This window comes from Hippopotamus amphibius, chromosome 8 (assembly GCF_030028045.1).
Source record: "Hippopotamus amphibius kiboko isolate mHipAmp2 chromosome 8, mHipAmp2.hap2, whole genome shotgun sequence".
Taxonomy (NCBI): Eukaryota; Metazoa; Chordata; class Mammalia; order Artiodactyla; family Hippopotamidae; genus Hippopotamus; species Hippopotamus amphibius.
Genome location: NC_080193.1, coordinates 134,738,376 through 134,765,693, shown reverse-complemented (window position 1 = coordinate 134,765,693; position 27,318 = coordinate 134,738,376). Strand labels below are relative to the sequence as shown.

The window sequence follows — 27,318 nt, the reverse complement described above, 5'->3', positions numbered from 1 at the left end:
TATAATTCAATGTACTTATTTATATCTCAATAGAAATTAAAACTGAAGTGTTATTCAATATACAATAACGCAGAAAACCAGCCATTCTCCAACTCTGGATTAACATGAGTTTACAGAGTGAAATGGCACATATCAGGGAAATCAATCCATGCTAACAGATGTTTATTGTGCAATACAGGTAGAAAATACGTAGTTCTTCTGGTGAGCGGTCACCAAAGTAACCTTAGAGGAGTTCATCACACGGAATGCAGTGTAGAATCACACTGACCACATATGCACCAGAACTCTACCAACAGGAATGAAATCCAAGCCAAATTAAGTAGCTCTCATCATAATGAAAACTAGCAGCCTGGCACTGAGTGGGGCTACACCTGTTCAGAGGAAAATCTGGTACTCTGGCTGCAGCAGTTGGTCAAACATATAAAATGCAAGCGTGTGTGAGAAAAGAGAAAGGGCTTTCTAGAAACCAAATTCCTGGACACACCTGCTCTCCCTCAATGTCTGTACCTCTGCCTCTGGATTTGAACGACCTATTAAAATTATGACCCTTACGAGTCTTCTGGGAAGGGACCCGGTACATAACCCAGACTCAATTTTCAGGCACTTCCCAGAAGAACGCTCACAAATACATTTCGTTTCTCACGGCCTCCAGGTTGCCGTTTGTTCTAACCCGTATCACTTCCCTGACCCGTTCACAAGGCAATCACATCTGCCCCGCCGGGATGACGTGGACCCCGGCTGGCTCACGCCCACCACGCTTGCTCAGCTCAACTCAATTCTGGACACATACCTGTCTCCTTTTTGCTTCCCTTTCCTCCCTCTCGGCTTTTCTTCAGCACGGCCTTTAACATCTTCAACACTTTCGCTTCTAAAGAGAAAAGGAGGAGAGGGGAGAGGAATTAGGATTCTAAATTGGAACATAATTTGCTTATTGACACAAACGGGAACTGTCTTCAAACAAACAGATCACTCAGGATAGTATAAAGGTACCTTGAGTTTTACATTAATTTTCTATGAATAAACTAACATGGGGAACTAAATGCTAAAGACACAAGGAGTATTTTATAAAGTTTAATGACGGGATCAGAAGTTCACTGTCTTGTTATAAAACTTAAAAAAAAAAAAAAAACACACACACACCTAAATGGCGCATTCTCAGCATTCCACATCTAATTAAGGTTATGTGGCTAAATCCGGATACTTTACTGTAAGATATCTGGCACAGGAATGTGGGTCTCCCAAGCCCCATTCATCAAAAGAAAACATTAAGACAGAATCAAAAAGATAATGGTTAAGAAGGAAGCTACATGGTTAAAGGCATGTTTTACAGGTGCTACTGATTATATAACCATAAGGAAAACATTTTGGAAGGTTAATCAGAATGAAGCATACCTTAAAAACATTTGCAAAATAAATACAGTGGGAACACCTTTCAGCCCCAATGTCAGGCGGTCCGATCAAACAGCACACACTGCAATGGGTTTTTACCACATACAGTTACGACTTTGGGGGCATGGGGTTCGGGGAGGTAAGGAGAACAGACCTGTGGCTGAATCCGTTAAATAATGAGCTGTATTTTTAAGCAGGGTTGTACTGAGCACGTAAAAACAACACAATGGCCCAGGCCTAAGATGAAACATAAAACCACCCCTACTGCAAAGAGACAGACAAAAGGACCATTATTTCATCAGTCAGTCTCATTTAGCTCTCTCTTCCCTGCACTAACTCAGATGAGATGGCTGGACGACCCCAAACAGTAACAGATCTGAGTGGGTTGTGTTACCATCACACCCTTGCTACCGCACTAAGGAGAAGCAACTAGAAGAAGGCAAGCAGCTTGCTGCTGAAGAGAACGAAGAGAGGGGGCGATTCCTCTGTAGAAAAACCTGCCTTGTTAGCACCAGTGCTTCCAGCGGCCTCCGTATAACACCCCACACAAGGGCTCAAGCCCCGAGTTGATCCGAGGTGTTGTGGGGGGCCCAGTGACTGGGAGGAAGAGTCCCGAAGCACCACCATGCACAACATTAGCACACAGGGTGGCCTTTCTTATCATTGGGTCCAGGCCTGTATTTATTTTTCCAAGGCCTTTGTTTTCCTGATGAAGAAACAGGGACCCTGGGAGGCTGACTTGCCCAAGGGTCACGCAGCTAATTAACAGCAGGGCCGGAATCCAAATCTGCAGACTCCCAGCAAGGGTCCTCCTCCTTCCGCTGGGCTGGCCTCTCTGCTTAGAGCAATGAAAGCTCTGGGCAACAGCAATGAAACAAAAAAATTAACAACAAACCAACCAAGCTGAAAGATACTGGGAAGAAAATATCTTAAGCACAATTTAGAGAAAGCCATAGTGAAGCCCGTTAAGGTTAAACTGTCTTACAAACAAGTCTTTACACACAGAAGGAGCATGGCTTAGAGCCTAACTCTTTTTAAGAATGCTACTTGAATGCACCCCTGCGAAAAGACTCGCGTTTCACCTAAAGGGCAAGCACTGAATCTGGAAGGGGGCCACAGTGTGCTTCCACAGGGGAACGGTGGAAACACAAATCTAACCTCTCCTGACAATCATACTTGAAGGAAACAATGCAAGATGTTGTCGCATAAAACACGGTAGGCAAAATTAAATAATAAATAGATGCCTGGTAAGCACATTTTCTTCTCCAAATCAAAAAAAAAAAAAAAAAAAATCAACCAACCTTCAGGGTTTGTCATTTAGCAAAGACTACACACTACAGAAATAAGACAAATATCAACAGAGCCATGCCAGCAGAGCTTGGCCAAGGTCCTTGGAGAACTTTTCCCCATGGTTCCTGAATCGCTGAACAGCTCAGGCCGCATCACGGCAGTGAAGCTGCCCCTGATTAAGCACCCCGGTGTCCACCAATCCACGAGAGATCCGCCATGCCACCTGCAGTACCTGTCCCACAGGGCAAGGACTGGCAGACGTGGACTGGGGCATCTCATCCCAGACACCTCAGATGCCTATTTTGGGGAGCTCAACTCTTCTCAGGACAGTCACATCTTCCACATTAGTGGTCTCAAGTGAAGAGGCTATCAGATATCTGCTATAAGTTTTTCTCCCAGTTCCTGTTTTCCTCCCTAGATAGTAACTCAAGGGAAAGAGCTTAAATTTATATTCTAAAAGGTATTCAAACTGCAACATGGAGAAACTTGGATTATATCTGAGTGCAAAAATTAAGGAACCCCCCCCCCCACCTTCCCCAAGCCCGATACACATACAAACTGGAAAGTAAAAAAAAGAAGACCGCTCCCTGTGGGTTAAATTCTGAAATGAAAACCGAGTAAAGCTATGCAAAGTCCCAATCAGTCATGGCCTAAAAGATGTCAGTGGAACCTGACATTCATCAACATATCTTTCAAAGACTGTGCCCATCTGAAGCAAGGTGGTCAGAAAAAGCAACTACAGTAATAGGCTGGAGGAGCCAACATCAGCATATAGTCCAGAGAAGATTATCTGCACACCTGACGGTACCTGTGAACTCAGAAACACGTACCCCTACATCCAGTTCTAGACACAGACCCATCAGGCTGTGGGACCCAGTGCTGTTAAACACTGCCATCGTAACTACTTTCCCTTCTTCTGATTCTGTTCTCGCTGAGCAGTGCCTCGTAACTTGGCTTTTTAACCTAACAACAGTGGGGGAGAGTGTGCTGGTCTAGTCAACCCAACACAATTGTCTAGCTTGTTGACAGATATGATTCTGGGAATAAATTAATAAACCAGTGTTATGGATTTAAACAAAAGTTCTCATGAGCTTTGTTAAAGGGAATCACTTTGCCAAGTACCATCTATTTAAGACATAAAGAATATTAAGTTTCTGGGGCTTCCTAGGTGGCGCAGTGGTTAAGAATCCGCCTGCCAATGCAGAGGTCACGGGTTTGATCCCAGCTCCAGGAAGATCCCACATGCCGCGGAGCAACTAAGCCCGTGTGCCCAAAAAAAAAAAAAAAAAAAAAAAGAATATTAAGTTTCTGATTCCACTTTGAGTACCAAAAGGAAGACAGTGGTAAATTCTTGAATGCAAAGGCCACCACGAAGCAGTCTTATGAGGGCAGCCGGAGGGCTCTCCCTGAATGACACCTTCCATATCACTTCCCTTCGGGTAGCAACTTCAACTACTGTCATTTTTCCCCTAAAAAGGGTGAACACTGCCCTGCTACAAAAGTGAATCACATAGAAATGATGCAAACCAGTCTTCCAGACACAAAAGAGAAACTGCCAGAAGCTATCAAATTCCTACTAGAGGACCATACATGTAAGGTAGTACTTACGGACAAGCATGATAGGATAAAAAAAGAAATACTATCCTTTTTTACTATAAATACTATATTATAAATCAAAAGGCACAGGTGGACTTCCTAGGTGGCGTAGTGGTTAAGAATCCACCTGCCTATGCAGGGGACACAGGTTCAATCCCTGCCCCAGGAAGATACCACATGCCGCGGAGCAACTAAGCCCGTGTGCCACAACTATTGAGCCTGCACCCTAGAGCCCATGAGCCACAACTATTGAGCCCATGTACCACAACTACTGAAGCCCACTTGCCTAGAGCTCGTGCTCTGCAGCAAGAGAGGCCACTGCAACGAGGAGCCCGCGCATGGCAATGAAGAGTAGCCCCTGGCTTGTCTCAGCTAGAGAAAGCCTGTGTGCAGCAACGAAGACCCAATACAGCCAATAAATAAATAAATTTTTTTTTTAAATTTTAAAAGTCTACATTTAAAAAAAAAAAGGTACAGATCTAACTTAAATACTGGCCACATAGAATCCCTCAATTTCTGGCCCATAAAAACCTTAGCCTCTATCACACAGGTAATATAAATATATGGCTAGATTTAAATATTTAAAAATAAGTCTTTGAAAAAGTAGAGAACTTCAGCTCTCATTTCTTGATGTATTTTTGAGGAAGAGAGAAAAGACCAGCCTCTAGGTTACAACAACCGAAATTATCTAATGGGAGAAAATTTCCTTTAAATATATAATGTTCATTTAAAATAAAATATAAGACATTACTTTTAGGTCAATGATCTGAAGGCATCTAAATTTCCTTATTTTTCTACTATCATTCAACATCTAAGTTTCCCAAATGCCATATATTCTTTCAAAACCCATATAAGTTAAATCAACTATTGAGCTTTCCATTGCTTCTTAGATTTCTCCTTTAACACAAACTCTTTGGAGAGAGGCACAATGTCTCCATGTTACGTGTTAAATAAGCATTCTGCACAGTGATTACAATGGTATGTAAAATATAACAAAAGTTATCCTAAACAGTGAGACGATTTCAAAACAAAAATCTACTCAAGTTTGCAATCCCAATGGCAGTATTATAACCATGACCACCTTGTCTGAAATCATAGAATAATACCAGCCTCAAAATTTTCTTCTTTCGGAGTGCCATACCGCCTATTTTACAATTTCAAGTCAAATTCGTGAGCTGAGGGCAGGGACTATGTTTATTCTTTAATAGATACAAACAGAAGCCGGAACACAGCCTTGGCACCCACTCTGTTCTCAATATTTGTTGACAGATTATTAACTAGGCTACAATGAACACAGATGAGCGATTTCCTCCAAATCAAGCAATCAACCAACATTTACAGCAGTTTATAAATGACAAAGACCATTCCTATACATTCTCATTTGCAAGGAATGCAAGAAAAGTCAGTTAAATCCATAAGATACTTGGGAGGAAAATGCTGCATTTCATAATATCCCTTCACATCCACACCTGAATCAGTCTTTAAATCTCAAGATAATAAAACCTTATTATCCAGTTATCCTGGACACCTAAACACACGCTCTGTGCTCACTGCACTGAAAGGAGTTTCTTGTATCAAATCATCCATCTGACCTCAAAGCAAAGCAGTCTCAGAAGGTGCCTCCTTTATTTTGCCAAAATAAATAAAGCCAGAGTAGCAATACCTACAAGTGAAACACTGGAAAGTAAGATGCACATGATCATTAAGAAATTTTTTTTTTTTTCTCTAGAGAAGAGACGTCAAAAACATCCTCAATTTTAGGGGCTCAAAAATTTCTCAACCTAGTAAGATTAAGACTTACCTACAGGATAGCCATGTCTTCTTTAGGACTGCCTTTAGAATGTTCCTTTCCATTGGCAACCTTTAGTGTTTATCAAAAGAAAGGAAATGGGTGGTGGTGATGGGGGCGGGGGGTCTGAAGCAGCCTACAGAATAAATAATACAGAAGAAAGCAAGTAAGAGAAAACAAAGCCGAGTAGAGACCACAAAAAGAAACAAAGAGCTCTGCTAGAGGGGGCACTGGCTGCTGCTGGAAATTCACAGAAAACTGCATTATAGAAGCTTCCTGAAAGCAAGAGCCATATCTTGACATTCTTCTAAAGATCCCAGGAGGCTGGGGAAAAACCAACCCTTGATGAATACTTGAAATTCCAGCAGGTCTCCCTCACATCCCCCCGCCACAGGGGATAAATCACAGCTGAATGATGCCCTAAGACACATAGACCCAACCATTTGGTCCTCTTAGTCAAAGCCATTCTATAAATTGTACCTCTAATTCTGCTGTTCTTTGCTTTAGAGTTAGGTTTGTCTTAGGCAAAAAGATGTCAGGTTTGAGTATGAGTTATTGAAAGCAAAGAAAATTTACAGTCATAAGTGATGTGAATATAAGAGAGTTCTGGGCATGAAGTTTGAACTCAAATGTTTAAGTTCTGATGCACAAAAGTAAGTGGAAATTCCCTATTAGACTGAAATCATTTCAACCCATATTTAAAATATTACGTAGAAAAATATGCAAGTTGTTTTGAGAAAAGTGTCTTTAAAAATCTGACTCTAAGACAGTATTTCAAGTTGCTATAAAATTACTGTACACAAGTTTAAAGTTTTCATTTTGATAACACTTGGTAAAAAGGAAACTTCACTTTTGGAAGAAAATATGAAGAAGCTACCTGTTTCTGGCTAAAAGAGCCATTTTTCTATTTTGTGAAGGGACTTGTTCCTTTCAACTTTGACCTCTATCTCCTCCATAAAGCCTTGCCAGGCCATGACCGTCAAAAGGTATCTTTAATTCCCCATCCCACTTTGTACTGATAGATGGTTATCAATCAAAATCACAGTGAAAAATGCTGAACTCTATGAATCCCCCACGGCACCTAAAAACGTACCTTACATGCAACGAACACTAAATAAATCTCCTTAAACAAACGAATAGCGGGGTTGTTACAGCGGGGAGATCAAAATCAATGGCAATTCTCTCTCACAAGGGACTCTTCTGACACCAAATACTAATCTCCAAGTTTATGGCCAAAATTCTCTGACTTATACACGATGAACAGCACATTTCTATAGCAGGATCTGTTCTGTTATCAGGCCTTCAGAAGCACTGGCTGCAGGCAGGTTTTATTTGGGCATTTCAAACATGCATACAGAAGGGATAAGTACAATAACAGAAAAGCCAACACCTGAAATCAATACATTCTGCCTCCAACCAGGAAAGGCTTGGATAGGGAAATAACCAACGGCAGCGTTCCTGGCAGTAAGCATTATGCCTCCCAGGCCAATGGGAGATGCGTGCAAGACCGCGTAACAGTCTTGCAGAAAGCCCGCGCAACAGTCTTGCAGAAAGCCCCTGCTCATCCAGAAGCTGTCTGCACCCGGACGCTGCCGGGCCACACACCCACCTCCCAAACTACCAGCAAGACCCTCCCTAACTAGAGGACAAGATAACTGATCTTATTACCATCAACACCACCATCCAAATATTCATCGATATTTATTTGAGAAAGCAAAGGCATTTCACAAGCCTACTTCAAAGCCCACCACAAAAGCTTCCTCTTAGAAGCCTTCCTGGTCTTATTTTAACTGCTTATCCATCTGCTTCCTCACTAGGCTGCGGGCCTCCGGATGGTCAGGGACCCTGCCCTGCTTTACCAGCTCGGTGTGTTTTTCCCCTTCAACATCAGTGGCTACATCTGGGAGGAACATAATTTTAATCCATCTACAATTCTCAAAGGGAATAACTGTACCTCCAAACACATTGCCGACCTAATAAATTTAAGTACTTGTAACATCCTCATTCAAAATGCAAAGCCCTGAGCATTAGAAGAACATGTCCTGACTCTCCTGAGCCAGCACGTGGCAGAGACAGGGTGACAACCCGATTTTCCAAATAAGAAATAAGCACTGGGCGTGTGACTGCAGGTTTTTCATTCCACACACATCCCTGAGTGTCTACTCTGTGCCAAGCAAAGAGGGGCACAAAGCATAACACGATGGAGGAGGAAGACAGCGACGTCACCCAACGTGGGCAGGAAGCTCTATGGCCGTGCCTCCATTTTCTCTATAAAGTAACACTAATGTATGAGGGGCTCAAAGAGATGAACAACTTTCCCGAGGTCACACAATTCATAAAGGTGAAGCTGGGACTCGAACCCAGGTCTGACTTGAAAGCTCAGGCTCTAAACCGCGGCCTCCAAAGTCCTCAATGAACTGGGGGAGGGGGGAGACAGGAAGGTGACCAGGAGGGTACAGAACAGGACAAAGTGGCTTGGGTGTGAGGGTGAAAAAAAGTACAGTTGCTGTGGATCTAGCTGAGGAGAGCGAGGAGAAAGCCAACACTGGGCCACAGAGACCACGAGGCCAGAAGCCTGTGGATAACCACCTAGGGTTTGAATACGCACCACAGTCTTTGCATGTGGTCCCATGCTTTCTCACACAGCTCCGCGGAGGACATGACCAGGATCACAGGATGCTCCCCTGTGTCAGGTTTACAGCACCTGGTGACTCTGGTCCCAATCCTCATACGTCGGTTAGCTCCGTAACCACCACCCTCTGATTACATCCTCTTCTCTTTTCCCTTCCCCTTCCCGCTAAGTCTTCCACTTGTATCACACAACAGAGCTATGAACCCCAACTCACACGGACCACCTCCTTGATGTGTGACAATTACAGCTCCCTGAGTAAAGGTAGGAAGCAATATGTTAAATGACCTCGGGCAAGTTGTTTCGCCTTTCACGGACTCATCTGTCTAACAGGAACACTGTTCCCCTCCCCATTTGACAGGACACATCTCTTCCACCTGTAGGTGCTATCATTGTAACGGCAAGCTTTATTTCTTGTTCATAGGGCCACCGTAATCACAGTGGCTGATAAACCATCACCACAGATGAAAAAAGAACTCCAAGGAGTCTACGGCATGGGTTGACGATAAGCCTTTAGTATGAAAGGAGAAGAGACCTTGAAGACATGTCAGAAAGTCCATTTTTCAAAAAGTGTTAGAAGGCACTCAATCAATCAGTGCCAGCTGAATGAAGCCTGGTATTATAAATCTAAAGAAATTAAATTTTTTAAATTGCACTGCATCTGGCCTCAAAGTGAAAAAGGTCAGACAACTTCAAAAATGCCCCGTAAAAGGCAGCTATTCATTACACAAAGATCTCTTGCTTACAGAGCTGACAGATGGATCTTTCACTTAAAGCCCCAGAATATAAGACATCCAAATTCCTCCTCCACTTCTGTCAGTGACTTGCTATGATGCTCTGAACAAGGTTATAACCTCCCCAAGCCCTAATTTCATTACGTTGGGAGTTCTCAATACCCATGTAGTTTTTTTTCTAAAATTCCCCCAGGTGATTCTGATGTGCAGCCAGCAACAAGTATTTAGCACTAATTATATTCCAGGCCCTGCTCTAAGCACTTCACTTATATAGTCATTTAATCCTCACAACCACCTCTGGAGAAGGTACTATTAATATCTCCAGCCTATGAAGGCACAGAAAAGCTGGGACTTGCCCAGGGTCACGTAGCTCATGGGTGCCCATCCAGGCAGTTTGGCTCCAGAGCCTGGCCACGCAGTCCCTATCCTACGCCTACTTTTTTGGATAAAAATGAGAGACTAGCTCCCAGGGACCTGGTAAGGTGGTAAAACAGACAAAACTGTCAAATAGGGGGAAAAGAATCATCTTTGGCCACACACATACACAACCCGCTGCCACCCTCGGAGCACCGTCACATGCCTCAAATCTATCTTGAAAAAGAGAATCTACCTCTATTGAAAGACACCTGCTGTCCACGCCCTCAAGTTCTACTAGACATCCATCTTATCAGAGTTATTTCAAACGACAGTGTTGGGCTTCCCTGGTGGCACAGTGGTTAAGAATCTGCCTGCCTAGGCAGGGGACATGGGTTCAAGCCCTGGTCCGGTAAGACCCCACATGCCACGGGGCAAATAAGCCCGTGTGCCACAACTACGGAAGCCTGTGTGCCTAGAGCCCGTGCTCTGCAACAAGAGAAGTCACCGCAACGAGAAGCCTGTGCACTGCAACGAAGAGTAGCCCCTGCTCACCACAACTAGAGAAAGCCCGTGCGCAGCAAAGACCCAATGCAGCAAAAAAAACACTGAACAAAAAGCCACACATTTGGTTGCAGTAAGCAATCTCAAAGTGCGACTGCCACGAGGTCACATGGGAATGGGTGGTGGCTTTATTTTTTAATTTATTCCAAAAGCCCAGAGCTCCAGATGATAAAAGTCAAAGACAAGTCATGCTAGGAAATAAAAGCCAAACATGTGGAGACCTTTTTTTTTCTTTTTTTAATGTTAACAAAGCCGGTTTCAAAGGAAGATAGGAAAGATACAAGGGTGCCATCCAAGGCAGGAACTTGTGACCTTTTAAGTGCCTTGGGCTGCTTCAGCAGTTTAGACCCTCCAATCAGAATGTTTCTGAGTGATTTTGACATAGAAAATGTGATTACGAAGCAAATCAATTATATTGAAACAGACATCAAAATATTTAAAAAGCAAATCTGTGATAATAGTCATGCGTGCTTCTTAATTCATAAACAACACGACACAACAGCAGGTCCGAGAGCTACTGTAGTTTTCTGGGCAGTGACAGGCATGATTGATAGTTTACCTCCCACATGTGATACAAATATTTGTAATGTCTATGTTGGCAAAGCCACAGGTACTACTGACAGTACATGCTTTACTGCCCCCTCTCGTGATTGGAGGGGAAAATATTTTGGCTAGAGGATAATGAAAATAAAAATGTACTTTTTTTTTCTCCACCCACTCACCCAAGTTCACAGACCCTCTGAAGTGCATCCAATGACCCTTAGAGTTAGGGACCCTGGCCCAGAGAATCAGTCAGACCCAACGGAACAATGACCCAGACTTGGCCAAGAGCTCTGCTAGCAGCCCAGGAGTTTCTAGAGAAACAGTAGCTCAGTTTATCCCACTCATGAACCATTGAAATTCAGGAAATTAAATGGTAATTTACTGATTGGCACACGTTAGCAGGATTGGGTATTCCACACATGCACCACTCCTAACATATAAATGCCAAGTTCCATGATTAGTTTTCAGAGTGGTCTGTAAAAGTTCTACTTAACAAGAAAGTCCATCACCATCAAATTACTAACTCACAGCAGCCAGCCTGGCATCACGAAAGAGAGACCTGAACAAATTTACAGTGTGAGACAATGTTCAAAAATGGGAAAGCCAGGGTGAATATTGGGGACAAGCATGTTTTATATTGGTTTTGTTGTTTTCTTGGGTGCATTTCTTATCCTTTTTTAAAAGTATTTAAGGTCTAGCAAGTATAGTCATCCAATAAACTGGATCAGGCTTCCTAGGGAGACTGGTACCCAAGGCTTGGCCTCTTCCGCCCCCACTGATTCACACAGTGAGGCCATTCCCCAGCTGCATGCCTTCACAGGGGATGCCCTATAAAGATAAATATAATTCAGAGTCCAAAATACACGGACTTACATTGGGCCATTGCCAATTTCTCATGGATCCTGGGTAACTGAGACAGTTTTTGTTTTCATGGTTAGGACCTACAACAACAGCTGCAAAGGGATAATACTTCTTCTAGACTAATAAAATTACCTAAATCTGGCTCACTGTTTCAGCTGTGGCAGCAGCCAAACTTCCCAGAAAGATGCAAGCCTTGTGTCGTTTCCAAAAGAGCTGGGACGGTAGCTCTGAGCTAAACTGGAGGCATTCAAACCCAACCCAACAGCAAAAAACACATCGACTAAGTTTTGAATTACAGAATAATTCCAAAGTGTGGACATTACAAATGTTATTTTGAGAAGTCAGATAAAACTAATCAAACCTATGAAGTTCAAGCTTTACACTTGAAGTTGTCTGACATGCCATGTATGAATATCAGATTTTTTTCCCTCTGAAACACAGTGAAAGGTTCCATTAAAGCCCTTAACCCTGCAATGAAACCTTTGATCATGGATTCTGTCACCACCTCTCAACACACACAGACAGAATGAAACATATCTCAGACCTAAGGAACAAAAAATCGGTATTATGAAGTGGCACGGAAACCACACATGCACTTATATATACACAGAGATCACTCTCCTTTCAAGTTGGGGGGTGGTGAGGGGATGAGTTGCAAAAACTACAGTCTCCAAACTGAAAAGTTTCCTTATACAGGGTGCATGAACACAGTTACAAAGTTATTTCCTAAATATAAGTGTGTACTCCCAAAGCCTTGCTAAAGGAAAAACAGCCTGGTTAGAACCCAGTGGAAAACAGGAACACATGTTGCTTGAATGACTTTGAATTAGAGATAGTGGGTGTGAAACTGTTCTAGATAAAATGAAGATGTTGCACAGATGTACTGAGTTATCCACTGAAACATCTTTCTGGTACAGCAACATATGAGAGTCTGCAACGGAGCTGGATACAAAACAATATCTAGTCTTTGTCTTTTTGTTGTCCAGTTTCCCAAGCCTTCCGCCTTCTCACAAACCTAATAAAGCCCATATTTCAATGTACTGATAATTCACTGAAAACCACAAAGCCATTCATCTCCAACTCAGACTTATGTTATGACTTTCTACAGTTATCTCTTCTTATCAATACTGTAAATCTGTAACAAACAGAAGACCTTTACTCCACAAATCCAACAAACCACCATGAAAATAACAGCAGAGGTGAAGACACAAATGCATCCTCTAGCAGGCACTGTTATGTTTTTCACTGTGAAGTATCTGGTTTAGTCACAAGGAGAAGGTAGGAACTATAATTGTCCTCTTTGATAAAAAGAGGAGATAAAGAAATTGAGAGTCAGAGAAACTTCGAAGATTGCCCAAGGCCATATCTTCCTTCTTAACATGGCACTCTATTTCCTCTCTTGGAGAAAAGAACACTAGACTTGCTTTTGGCACCCTGAGCCTTGGATCCCAAAATTGAGTGATGTACAAGGCCAGCCTTTATTGCACAGCATGGGACCTAAGGATAGGATATATAAAACCAATCTGTCACCATGAAATTCAGAAACTATTAAACCCTCACTAAAGGCTTCCCTCTCCTTAGAGAAACTTGTTACCAAAACATGATGGAAAAGGGAGAAAACTATGATGCAAAACAACGAGCATTTCTTTCTCAAGACAGGGCAAAAGGAGAGACTTATGAGGAAGCAAAATACAGAACCAAATCTGTGCCAGGATTTAGGGATGGCACATAGCCAAGTTCATCCTCCCAAGATCAATTAAACAGAATAAAAAACTTCAGTAGACTCTGCTTTAATTCATCTGCTTAGCCCTAAATATGTACTATCTGGTTTTACAGATCATATCCTCATCTGTTATAAAACACTTATATTCAGAACTAATAGCAAAAATCAGATCTATATATACTATCCTCATTAACAAGGTTTTTACTTGGAAGGGTCTCTTCTGCCTTTATTACTGCAAGCACGTGAATGATTCAATCAGCACGATCAGAGGTCCAGAAGCATTTACATTTTCATATGCTGTCATTTAAAACCAAAAGAAAGAGGCTCATCTGAGCTGGCAAACTATCAACTTCCACAACAAAACAGAATTTCCCTGAAATGCCCCTGAATTTTAAACCACGTTGCCATCAAAACCCTGTGAGGGTGACCAGCATGACCCCACTGTCCTAATCTCAGGCTACCGAGCTAGTGCGCAGCTAAGAGAAAAACCAGGCACTGAACCCGGATGAAACCACAGAAGACGCTGACCATGTTTTTGCCATTTAAGAGTCTTGTCTTTATCACCTACTATGTGAAAAAAAAAAAAATTAGACACAAGAAGGCAGACAGCAGTATCAAGCAGAATCAGCAGTATTTCGTCTTGTGGAACTGAAAACTACAGCCACAGAAAGAGAAAATGAAAAAGCAGAGGACTCTGTACCAGATGAAGGGACAGGATAAAACCCCTGAAAAACAACTAAAAGAAGGAGATAGGCACCCTGCCAGAAAAAGAATTGAGAATAATGATGGTGAAGATGATCCAGGACTTTGAAAAAAGATTGGATGCAAAGATCGAAAAGTTTACCAAAGACCTAGAAGAAGTAAAGAGCAAACAAACAGAGATACGCAACACAATAACTGAAATGAAAAATACACTAGAAGGAACCAACAGCAGAGTAGTTGAGGCAGAAGGGCGAATAAGTGACCCGGAAGACAAAATGGTGAAAAATCACTGATGCACAAAAGTATAAGGTAAAAAGAATGAAAAGGACTGAAGACAGCCTAAGAGACCTCTGGGACAATGTTAAATACACCAACATTCGCATTACAGGGGTCCCAGAAGGAAAAGAGAGAGAGAAGGGACCCGAGAAAATACTGGAAGAGATTATAGTTGAAAACTTCCCTAACATGGGAAAGGAAATAGCTCCCCAAGTCCAGGAAGTGCAGAGTCCCAGACAGGATAAACCCAAGGAGAAACATGCCAAGACATATAGTAGTCAAACTGACAAAAATTAAACACAGAGAAAAGTTACTAAAAGCAACAAGGGAAAAATGACAAATAACATACAAGGGAACTCCCATCAGGTTAACAGCTGATTTCTCAGCAGAAACCCTGCAAGCCAGAAGGGAGTGGCATGATATATCTAAAATGATGAAAGGGAAGAACCTACAACCAAGAATACTCTACATAGCAAGGATCTCATTCAGATTCGATGGAGAAATCAAAAGCTTTACAGACAAGCAACAGCTAAGAGAATTCAGCACCACCAAACCAGCCCTACAACAAATGCTGAAGGAACTTCTCTAAGCAGGAAATAGAAGAAAAAGACCTACAAAAACAAAAACAAAACAATTAAGAAAATGATAATAGGAACATACATATCAATAATTACCTTGAATGTAAATGGACTAAATGCACCAACCAAAAGACACAGACTGGCTGAATGGATACAAAAACAAGACCCATATATATGCTGTCTACAAGAGACCCACTTCAGACCTAGGCACACATACAGATGGAAACTGAGGGAATGGAAAAAGATATTCCATGCAAATGAAAATCAAAAGAAAGCTGGAGTAGCAATAGTCACATCAGATAAAATAGACTTTCAAATAAAAAATGGTACAACAGACAAGAAAGGACATTACATAAAGATCAAGGGATCCATCCAAGAAGAGGAGATAATTATAAATATATATGCATCCAATATAGGAGCACCTCAACACATAAGGCAAATGCTAACAACTATGAAAGAGGAAATGCAAGGCAGAAATAGAGACACAGATGTAGAGAACAAACACATGGACACCAAGTGGGGAAAGCGGGGAGGGTTGGGGGGGGGGGGGGATGAATTGGGAGATTGGGATACCGAATTGTACACTCTAAATATATGCTGTTTATTGTCTGTTAACTGTATCTCAATAAAAGTTCTAAAAAAAAAAAAAAAAAAAATTATATATACACACACACATGGTGACACAAATTTGAGTAAGACCCAGTTCCTGCTTTCACCACAGTCAACCTACTCACTAGAAATCTAAATCTGTGGCATTATGAGAATAGAACAAGACAGAGTGACATGAAGGTGAGGGCTTTGCAGCCAGGCAGACCAATGCATAGGTTTAAAAATCCCCAAATCCTAACTCCACCATGCTTTACCTACCCTGTGATCCTGGACCTGTAACTTAAGCTCTCTAAACCTTAGAATCCTCATTTGTAACAGAGATGACATACTCCAGAATAACTGTAAGAATTAGAAACAACACGACAAGTACCTAGGACTTTGCCTAGCAAGAAATGTATGTGACATAAACAGTCATGATTGCCTCGTGTTATTTACATCTGCTTCTATAGGCCCAACTACAACTTTTAAAGTCCAGTTAAATGTCAGTGGAATGGTCTTTTCCTTTATTTTATTTGGGATATTAAAATGATAGAACTTAATCGCCAATTACGATACGGAGCTGACTGCGGGAGGGTGAAGGATGAGTCACACATTTCTGGCTTGAAATGTGCCAATGACCAAAGTGGGAAAAGCACACAGAAGCACGGGGGTGAGGGGACTTTGGGCGGCAGAAAGTAGGCAATAATTAGGAGGAAAATGAGTTCAGTTTGGCTATCTCAAGTTAAAAGTACATATGAGTCATCCAAGCAGAAATGTCCAAAAGATTGTTTGAGACAAGGGTGAACTTGGAGAAAGACCGGGGGTCATTAACATGTGGGCGGCGGCTAAAGCCACAGGAATACTGAAGTCCTCCAAAGATGCTGAGCACACTAAAAGCAAACCACCAAGGATGCAAGCCCAGGAAACATGAACATTTAATGGCAGGCGCAGTAGGACCTAGGAAGAAATGAAAGGAGAAAAGCAGGAAAAATGCAAAGGAACCCAAAGGAGAAAGTTTCAAATGAGGAGTGATCAGTATATCAAGTGCTACAGAAAAGTCATGTCACGAGTCCTATTACAGGCCATTTGTGACCTTAGGAGCAGTTTCTGTGAAGTTAAGGTGATGGAAACCAGATGACAGGTCATCCATAAGGTCTCGCCCCAACATTCTTGATCTCAAAACAGAAACTCACCATTCTCCAAACCCACTAAATTATTAAAATCTCAAACAACAGATTGCAAGGTTTTGAGTTTTTTTTCCCCCAGAGAAAGGGAAATTTGCAAAAGAGACATAGTTAAAAACCACAAAAGCCATTTAATATGATCTTTGCTATTAAGTTCCTATCTACTTCCTTGAAGTTGGTCCCCGGGGAAAAAGAAAAAAAAATCAGCTTAATTCTCTGCCACCCAAAAACTGGGGGAGAAAAAAAAATGTCTACCTTACTAGATAAATTTCCTGTCCAATAACTCTCTAGGGGCAATGCATATAAATTGCTATTTCAACATTACTTTGAGAAATGTGTTACTACAAGTTGGGAAAGGCTTTGGTTTCAATATGCAAATCCCTACATACTTTGGTAAAATTCCATTTAAGCAGATTCCCACCTGGATTTCTAAATAAGCCTAAGCGCTCGTTAAATTTAGTAAGTTGTTCTTCAATGTCATTTTCCTCATTCCTTGTACACTTACACCGGTAGAAAGTGTTGTCCTAGGCAATTTTAAATAAAAGTTATAAAATGGTTCTATGATGCAAACTATGGCACCACAAGGGACTGTTTGGCTTGGCAGTATAAACTGGTTAAACTAGTTAGGGTTCAAAAGTAATTCTCCCAAACATCTGCTCAGGCTAAGAAAGAGGTTTTTGTTTTTTTTAAGTCTACTCCACATATAAATATTTCTCAAGTTACACACCATCACCTCTTGAGGAGCTTCTTAAAACAAACACACACACACACACACACATATGAAGATAGCAAGGACGCCCTCCCGACCCCCAAATTCTATTTTAGCAGACCTAGGGTGAGTCCCGGTATCCTAATTTTTAAAACCTCACGGGAGATGATGATGTGTACTCCCCTGCCATGCTCCCACTGAGAAGCTTTTACCTTTTGGCAGGATCCCCTAAAGGTGGGGGGGGGGGGGGGGCGCAATTGGCCACGACATTCTTCATGGATGAGCAAGGCCTGGCAGGAGGGGTGAGTGCAGAATATGAAATCCCATGAGGAACCCACGCTGGACACCTGCACGTCACATGGGCATCTCAAGAATACTCAGAGGTTTGGAAGCAGCTTTAACCTTGACCCCATCTCCAAGGGACGAGCATTCCCAGCACCCCCAGAGAAGAGATCCAGGGCAGAGCCTTCCGTGTCCCTAGTCAACTGTTCTGTCCTGGACCTCCTAGGGATTCCTGCTCCGCGGCCTCAAGCTGCAAGCGTCTGAGCATGAATAACAACAGTCCTCCCAGCTGTGCCCACTTAGGATGGGACTGGAGACTCCGTTCTCAGCCAAGTCTCTCCTTAAAGGGAAGAGGGAATATTTGAGTCTCCATGCTCTACACTGGAGATAGCAAATACAAACCAAAAAGAGGAACATAGCAAAAATCTTACCCATCAGGAGCCTCCAGCCTCGCCAAACCCCTTGCAGGAGGGATTTTTGTTTCACAATTTAGATGTTAAGACTGCAGTACAGGAAAACCATAGTACAGGAGAAGTTTAGCAACTTGCTTCAAGTTCCCAAGGCCCAGGAGGGGAATGACACACAAAGAACAGGTTAACAAGGCAGGATGTAGAGCAGATGGGAGATGGAACCCAAGCCATTGTAACTGGTGTGGCCCTAGAAAGCCAACCTGGGAAGAGCAGATGGGTAAGGCAGATGTAAATGTTACCTTATTTGTCTCCCGTAACTAAAGGGAGGTTTGTTCCAAAGTTATTCATGGAGATTGGGGGACAGGAGAATGACAGGATAAAGAATAGACATCACAGTACACTCATCTACTGAATCGTTATTTGTACACCTGAAACTGTGTGACATGCCACCTACATCTAAGTTTTAAAAATACACCAAAAAAACTGACAGCCAGGGACTTCCCTGGTGGTCCAGTGGCTAAGACTCCGAGCTCCCAATGCAGGGGGCCCACGTTGAATCCCTGGAGGGGGAACTAGATGACACATGCATGGGGCAACTAAGAAGTCTGCATGCCGTGACTTTAAAAAAAAAAAAAAAAAAAAAAAAGATCCTGCATGCTTCAACTAAGACCCAGTGCAGCCTAATTTTTAAAAATCATATTAAAAAAAATTGGCAACCAGTGTGACATTATTAAAAGTCTGAAAGTTGTTTTTTTTTTTAATCAGTTCTACTTCTTTGTTTGCAAACCTTAAGATACTAAGCCAGTCACACAACATATAGTAAATGTTTTTAGTGGAAAAGCACTTGTGCCCTGAAATGGGCATCAAAAAAAAGTCAGCAAAGTTTTGAAAGAATGTATCAGGGCACCCTTATTAACAATAGGAGTGCTTTAGCATAGTAATTAAGTCACAAATTTTAAAAAAATTATTCTTAAATTTCTTCGAATAAAAACTCGCTTTACTTTCAAAGGCCTCAAAATTGTTCAGAAAGGAACCTATCTTGGGAAACGTGGTCTGTCAGAGCGCGAATCCTCCCTGGGTCTCACTCACCTCGCTTCACCCCAGGCTCCACTTGCTGGCAACAGAGAGAAGCTGTCTCACTCGGGGGACACCCAGAAAGTTCCTCCAGACCAGTCGACCACAGAAAGCTGGGAAGAGAACTGCAAAAAAAGAAAAATGGTCAGCACACTCGTCCTACGACACAAGCAGCACAGAATTGATAAAACTAGCTGCACCCAGGACTCCAGACAAAGCCTGACGGAGAGCAAAGAGCCATCAGCACCTACATATTCTTAACAGGGAAAGACAGGGTGACGGGATGGAAAACAATAAAACTCATTCCTTCTCCCGATACCCTCTGTCCAAGCTGACCAGGGACATTCACGGAACGCCCCTTGTCCTCAGCAAGGTACTGCAGTGTCACGACTACCTTCTCTATCTCGGGTTTTCTCGTTAAACGATGCTAACGGGCTCGCAGCCCAACACACAAATGTTTCAGAGGTTTGAGGTGACGAGCCAAGAACCCCTCTAAAACACTCCGGGTGCTGACCTTCTCCAGAATATTCTCTTCCCATATTTCCTGCCTCATTCCTCACAGGTCCCAGCTCTCTCTCTACACGACTCACCATTTCTGAACACACTGCCCAATCGCATACCTTTGCTCTCCTTGTTTCCCTCACCCTGAAACCCTGCCCCCACTCTGGAGATGAGTCATCCTCCAAGCACAGCTCAAGTATCACCTGCCTGCCCCCCCCACCCCCACCGTACCTTGCCAGTCCTTCCTCTGCACTCAAAGCACCTTGCGGGTACCTATGTTCTAGCATTTGCTTCCTTCTGCCTCGACCTCCCCTCCTGTTTCTCAAGGGCTGGTCGTCCCTGCCATCCACTATACCAACCTCCCGCTCGTATCACAAGTAGAGCTGTCAAGGCACGTTTGCTCATGGAAGGATTCCAACAAGAGGTTCTCCACGACTGACTCGGAGTCTATTTCCCTGGGAAATATTCTTTTTACTGCTCCTCCGGTGCTGGGAGATGTTCTTTTTCAAGGTGTTATCCATGCTCAAACACACCGACAACCGGGCTCTCGCCCAAGACAGTCCCCTCACATCAACGCTGCCGGGCTTCACTGCTAAAGAGGATGGATCCTATGTTGTCCCATCGGGGCCAACAAAACCACCTTGGCAGGGCACCGGAGTGTAATAGGTTTATGCATGAAAGGCGGGGTGGAGGCCTCTTCTCCCCTTTAAGTCTATTTCATGAGGAGCTCTACAAGACATGCCCCCCTTACCCACCGGGACTTCAAAGATGAGAACGGAGCACGGGAGCTTTTCTCTGGGAGGAAACCAGGGACCGAGGCAGGGGACAGGTCCAGTCTTCCCCCGACTTCAGGACAGCGCAGATCTCACTCAAGCAGAACTCGGAGGAGAAACCTGCACGGTCCAGATGGTCACCCTGCGTCCAATCTCATCTCAGGTTCGGCGACAGCTCACAAACACTGCCAAGGCCTCCAAGCGCTCCGTATCTCTCCTTCCCCAGGTTGCTGACCTCGCTGGCAGTATTTAAGCATTCACTGCAGGACAGCACCACCTGGTGAACAGCAGCTCAAATATCTGAGGCGTCCTCTTATTATTCACTCACAAAAGGGATCACCTGCCTCTTCAGCCAGGGAAGGAATCCATCTCACAGCTGCCGCAAGGACTTCAGCCAACCTCCTTCCACAAAACATACCTCAGCAGAAAAGGCAGGCACCTCTACGGTCCCAACCACAACCGAGAGACAAGGATAAAAGAATATCCATCACAGCCCACGACACACCCACTGTCATTCAGACCCGCTGCCCAGAGCACCCACGGACGTGCATGCCCTCTCACAACTAGATCTCTAACGAGATATGCACACACGTGCTTTCTCTCGGCCTCTTCTCACCTACAGCAACCCATCTGTTACTACTTCTGTAAGGGCAGGGGCAGGGGGCGGGGCAGTCCTTTCTGAGTTTAAGATGACAAAGACAGCTCTGTAAATTACAGAGTCACAGAAGTCCCAAGGGGAGGTGACTTCCTGCAAGAAGAACTGTCCCTACAGCCTGTTTTTGTGGTGATGAGATCACAGAGTCTAGATTCTGTATTTGGTCCTACATGGGTTTTAAGGGCCATATTCAGTAATTACAGAAAGGAAAAAGGGAGGTCAATGAGACCGGAGGAAGTCTGAGTGGTGTTTGAGAAGTTACTTATAACTACAGTTAGTTCACTCACCCACCAGACTCAGAAGAGAAACTATGCCTCGAGTTTTCCATTGTCCTTTAAAATCAATGTTAGATGAGAAAAAAATGGAACTTTTTACATTTTCTCATTTCAGCATTCCTTCACTCAAAGGGCTCCATTCATTTCTCAATGCACAGTCCAAAATCTGAGCTCAAGACAGTTTTGAAAAACAAGCATTACGCCACAAAATATTCTCATGTAAACTGTGAAATAAGACAAATACACTTATTGGGGGAATTTTAATGGAACCTGAAACATGGGAGTTTAGACCAGGTGAATGATGACCTTCAATTGCCAATTATTAGCCTTTCGTTTTCATGGATCTAATTTCCAATTGGCCCCTTAAAAAAAAAAAAAAACCTTAAAATTAGGCCTTTGAGGAGAATTATTAGGGTTAACCTCCTGGTCATCACTCTGTTTCAAAGATGAACAGAGAGACTTCAAAGACTTCAAAGTTGTTTATCCAATTTCTGTTGGATAAACAACTTAAACTTTTTTTCTCTTTTCAGTATCCTTCCAAAAACCTAGCATTGGGCGTCCTCAGACCGCAAGACAAAGACCAGGATATGCGTCTGCAGTCCAAAGTGTGTGGCCAGCGATTCCGTGTGACAGTCCAAGTCCTCCGGGGGTGCCGCGTCCCGCCCCACTGAATGCTGCCCCACAGAGAGGGCGACCAGCGTGATGAAGTGAAGCACCTGCACTGGGTCACACGCTGCTGTATCTCAGAGCTCGAGCAACACGGTGGAAAACAATACCGCAGAAATCCTGAAGCCAGCCAAAGAAAGCTCTTGTTTTTGTTTGGTTTCCTTTTGTAGGCTGGTGCTTATTAGAAAGCAGGCTTAAATAAAGACAACCGACAGGAAGGAGGAAAACTCCGGAGGCTCAGCTCGCATCTGGGACCTGAGTGGTGACAGGCGTTGCATAAAAATACTTATTTCCATTTCAAATCTTGCGGCTTCCATTTTCCTTAACACAGGTGTACCACTAGTACCGTTGTTAACACGGGCATACCGCTAGTACCGTTGTTAGCACGGGTGTACTGCTAGTACCGTTAACCTATCAAGTACACTGCGGTGGTCCTGATCCTCACCCCCCATCAGAATCTCCTGGAGAGCTTTAAAAATTCTGATGCCCAGAAGGATTAAAACAGAATCTCTGGGGACTCAAATGTGACTTTTTAAAGCTGACCAGCTGATTCCAATGCACAGCCAGGACTTGGAACCACTGCCCTGACCTAACCTCAGGGTGTTTTCTTTTGTTAAAGCAGTGCGGCGAGGGGAAGGGGGGGGCAGGAAATATTTATGCCTTAGAAAAGGGAGTGGGAGGAGAAACACAAATGGATGGGGAGAGAGCTGGAGGAAGCTGGGAGAGGAACACCTTGCAGGGGATGATCCCTGCAGTGGGTGCAAGCTGAGGCCTGGGGATGCACACTCCCCAAGAGCGAGGACAGGGATGGGAACAGACCAGGCTGTTCCCTAAATAAGCCCTGGATGGTCCCTGTCACAGAGTTGGTGAGAGGGAACAATTCACAGCTCATCTGTAAAGACCACCCCTATGTCAAGGGTTTGCCATGTGACAAGTGATTATGTGAAGAACTGGATAAACCACTATGATTTCTCCTGGTTCTTCCAGTAACAGTACTAACAGCTTTTTGGGTTTGTTTTGTTGTTTTAACTGACAACCCATATTGTCTCGCTCACTACATCTGACGAAGCACACACTCATTACAGGGTGACCGCCGGGAGTTCCAATGCCCAAAGAACAAAGCTTTCCTAAGCGCACGTGAAAGCTGAATCCAAGCTTGATTTCAATTAGCATCATGATGTTCTCGGATGTGACGATGCGTGGGTGAAAAAGAGAAGCTGGGTACCTGGGCGAAGGGTGAGGACTGCAGGAACACTGCCTTCCAGCTGAGGAGCTAATTCTATCCCTACTTCCTTGTTCCTTAGTTTGTAAGGCTACCTGCTCTCCACCTGTCCTCTAACAGAGGGACAAAAATTAGGCTGTCCAGCTGGGATACCTCCTTCCCAATTGCAGTCTCTCAGGAGGAATTAATCAGTTTCACATTATCCATCCTTTACCAGTGTTGCCCAAAGAATATCCTGCAGGCCATCTGTACCAGAAGGACCTGGGCCATTCCTAGACACCCCAGACTGCATGAGAAGGGAATCGTAATATCTGGAGTACAGCCCAAGAGTCTGCATTTTAATATACCACACAGACACGACACTATGAACCTGTCATAAACCCTCAACAACTCCTCCTTCGAAATGGGTTTATCAGATGTGCTGCTAAGTCGCTTCATAACCTTCGCCGCTTCCTAACTGGGCTCTCGTTAACTCTCCCTCCTCCATGGTCTCCCAGGGTGTCTGGTCTCTCCATGGCCATTTACTCAACACCACTTAGACCCCAGGTCTGCTGGCTCAGAGCTCCGGACTCAAGTCACGCTTCTCTGAACTCACACCTGATGCAAAACTTCTCTACCAATTTCAATTGAGGGTTTTAGGTCTGCTAGTTCTCTCTCCCAACTAAATCTCGAGCTTCTTGAAGGCAGGGTCCATGTCATCCCTCTACATCTTCCTCAGGGCCCAGTACATCTTAGGTTTCAAGAGCAGTGGTTGACTAACAGACCAAGCGGCTACTTCAGCCCCAGCTTTTCCATCACTCACCTTCTTCTCATTCTCCCTGAGAGAACTTTTATTCTCTCCTTTCCATAATAAAATTGATTCAGGCAGAAGTGGGAGAAAAGATTTACATATTAGGGGGGAAAGAGTGGGGAGCGAAAGTCATAAGCGAGCAACCTCAACTCTCCAGCAAACAGCTGGAAACCAAGAAGATCTATTTAACCTTTGAAGCTGCCAAAATCAGTAACTAAATTCACGCACAATTCAGAAGAGAACTTCCCAACCTCTTCCCATTTTTATCTATCACCTTTTCCCCAGGTCCTCCCTCAGAGCTAGTTTACTCCTCTTTTAGATACAATTCTAACCAGAGGGAAATATGTTTTCCCTGGTCACCATAAATTAAGGAGATGGAGGGCGACTGCTAGATCAAGGCACAGTGACAGCCCTGAGAAACCATGACTGACAGGAGATAATGTATGAAATCCAAAACAGATTACAGGCAGTTACTGTTTAAATAGCCTGTCAATCCCCAAAAGTGTCCAAGAACACCTGAACAAAGTATTTCAAAACAGCACCCTTAGTGACTCTGAGAGATCACCCCAGGCACTAAGGAAAGGTTATTTTCTTTTCAGTGGGTCTCCAGTCACTACTTTCAGGAGAGATGATGTCCACATGGGCAACCTCAGTCCCTAAGAACCAAGTGTTCTCAAAAATAGGAATGGGCACTGGGAATTCCCTGGCGGTGCAGTGGTTAGGACTCGGCGCTTTCACTGCCGTGGCCCGGGTTTGATCCCTGGTCAGGGAACTAAGATCCCACAAGTCGCACAGTGCGGCCAAAAAAAAAGAAGAAAAAAAAAAAAAAAAAGAATGGACACTGTGTCCAACTGCAATGCACTGTCCCTATGTCATCTCTAATACCAGTGACTGTCGGGACAGACTTTCAAAGGCAGGCACATGACCCTCAGCAATCTTTCTTCTGGCTACATGCTCATCACTTCCCATCTACCTTTTCTTGTGGTGTTTCTGAGTAAAGATGCTCACCAAATCATAACTTCCTTGAGCAAAGGGACTGCACCTTTGTACGGACACCATGCCCCCAACTCTGCATCTCACAGCTGATGCCCACTGACACTGTCCAGAAGCCCTACGGCCAAATGATCTTCAGGAAAGAGATAATTAAATGAATGTGTTTTAAAATAGCCCAAGCATTGCTATAGTCTTTAAAGGTACTGGTTTTCCTGCTTGCTGACAGAGCTTTTAAAAATATAGGTTTAAATATTAGAATTCTGTGATCAATGGGGCAAGCCTCGATTTATCTCGAAATCTAATCTGTACAGGACAGAGAGAGCCCAGGCATAAATTCTGCACCACACTGCATGTGCCTATCTGAATTACAAAGGTGAGGGTGAGTTTATCCCTGATCTAAAGGAAACCTAACCTCAAATGGCTTCAGTCATTCATCTATTCAGAACTGATTACAGGGTAACTTTGTATTTACGTCTTGATATGTAATAGCATTCAAGTACGGATTTGCTTTGGGTTTAGTAAAGCGAGTAAGGAACTTAACTGGTAGTTCTATAATCATAAGGTTATGATTTACACTTGGTTCAAGGAATTTTTTTTTATCGAACCTGCGTTAAATACTCAATCTATTTCCAGATTCACAAGAGTAACTCTCAGTCAAGCTCACTGTTGAATATGCCACTTCGATACTCTAAGACGCATCCACGTACAAACAGCCTACCATGACTCCCCCGGTACCAAACACATCTCACCAGGTCTGGGCTGCCTAAGGCCTCCGAGGCCATCCAGGCTGCTATTTCCAGCTTCCACCGTCCATTCCTCCCTCCCCACAGCGGAAGCCTCTTGACCCTTGCTCCCTGCCCTCCCCTCCCTGGCGCGATCCAGCGGGAATTTCTAGAACAGAGATTTACACAGCTCAAGCCAAGTTGTTCTGGCTGCTTAACCAGCGCTGACCTTGTTGTGTCTAATAACTGGGCTTCTCTCTCCTGCATTCCACAGGCCTGGGCCACCCTCTGGCTCAGGTCTGACACCTGCGCCTGAGCCCCTGGCTGGATAACCTCCACGTCCTCGGACGCTTGACCATCCTCCAGGGATTGTCCAGCCCGAACCCACCGGGCCGCAGCCGGTCAGGGGACACGGGGGCTCCGTCAGGCGAGTCTGCTGCCCCGCGCCGCTCCGCCAGGCGACCCGGCGCTGCAGACCCCCACTCTCTCCTCCCGGCTCGCGGGACTTCCTCCCGGCTGCAGGTGCCACAGCTGCTGCCCCCACCACACGTCCCCCACCCCTGGGGGGAGGGTTCCCGGCCCAAGGTGAGCCTCCCGAGGAAATGACTCAGATCACAAACAACGGAGGGTCCTCTGGCCAGAACACAAAGGAGTCACAAGATCTGAATCGTAACCTATCAGAAATTAACACCTCAGCAATAAAACCTCAGCAACACGAAAGAAACTAGGATATATCTGTTCCCTGAGAATTCAGCCCCCGTGCTGACCGAGGGTGCTGAAGCCATGGCGCCCTTGTTCACCGGCTCTAAGGTGAAACCCGAGGAAAATCAGAGAAGTGGCGGCAACTGGGTCTTCCCTGGGTGAAGGGGACTCAGAAGACTTCTTACAAGTAGATAATTCTTCTCTGTAAGAAATCAAGTCATCTTCTAAAACCCTACTAATAAGCTAAATTTATACGTACATTTTAATCCACAGACAAAAAAAAAAAATCAGACATTAAAAACTCGAGCTGGCTAAACTGTCTTCCACTTCAAAATAACATGAAAAACAGCAACCTTCATTTTCTGGTCAAAGCTTATTTTTGCAACACCTATCATTTTCTACAGAATTCTACTATTTTCTGTTGTCTACCACTATTTTGTAGAAAGATTTTTTTCCCCTTGGCTTTATATCTTTGCTTTTTGATCTTGTTAACAATCCTGAAAATTCCAACCTTGCAATTTGTTCAGTCCTGGGAAGGAATGACACACAGTCATTTAAAAACCAGAAGCAGTGTCAACACTTCCCCAATAACACAGCTGCTGTGAGTGACCAGTGAATAAAAGTTTGGGTTTTCATTGTTGGGTTTTTTTGTTTTTTGTGGCGGGGGGGGGGGGGGGGGGGGGGGTGATGATGACTTCTCACCAAAATAATTCTCAAAGTTCTTGAACACATGGTCAAAAATAG

General features: G+C 43.8%; 1 protein-coding gene across 8 annotated transcripts in view; it reads right to left on the bottom strand.

Annotated features, from left to right (window-relative positions):
• Positions 1 to 20,259, bottom strand: part of TANC1 (tetratricopeptide repeat, ankyrin repeat and coiled-coil containing 1) — a 176,088-nt gene extending 155,829 nt beyond the window's left edge. For 6 of the 8 annotated variants that reach the window (XM_057745086.1, XM_057745088.1, XM_057745084.1 and 3 more), the window contains exons 1-3: positions 20,008 to 20,128; positions 19,291 to 19,400; positions 791 to 868 (exon numbers count right to left, since the gene is read on the bottom strand). In XM_057745086.1, the coding sequence (XP_057601069.1) occupies positions 791 to 868; positions 19,291 to 19,400; positions 20,008 to 20,063 (244 nt within the window). In that variant the 5' untranslated portion in view covers positions 20,064 to 20,128. The other 2 variants (XM_057745091.1, XM_057745087.1) reach the window with 2 other exon arrangements.
• Positions 20,260 to 27,318: the final 7,059 nt, after the last annotated feature.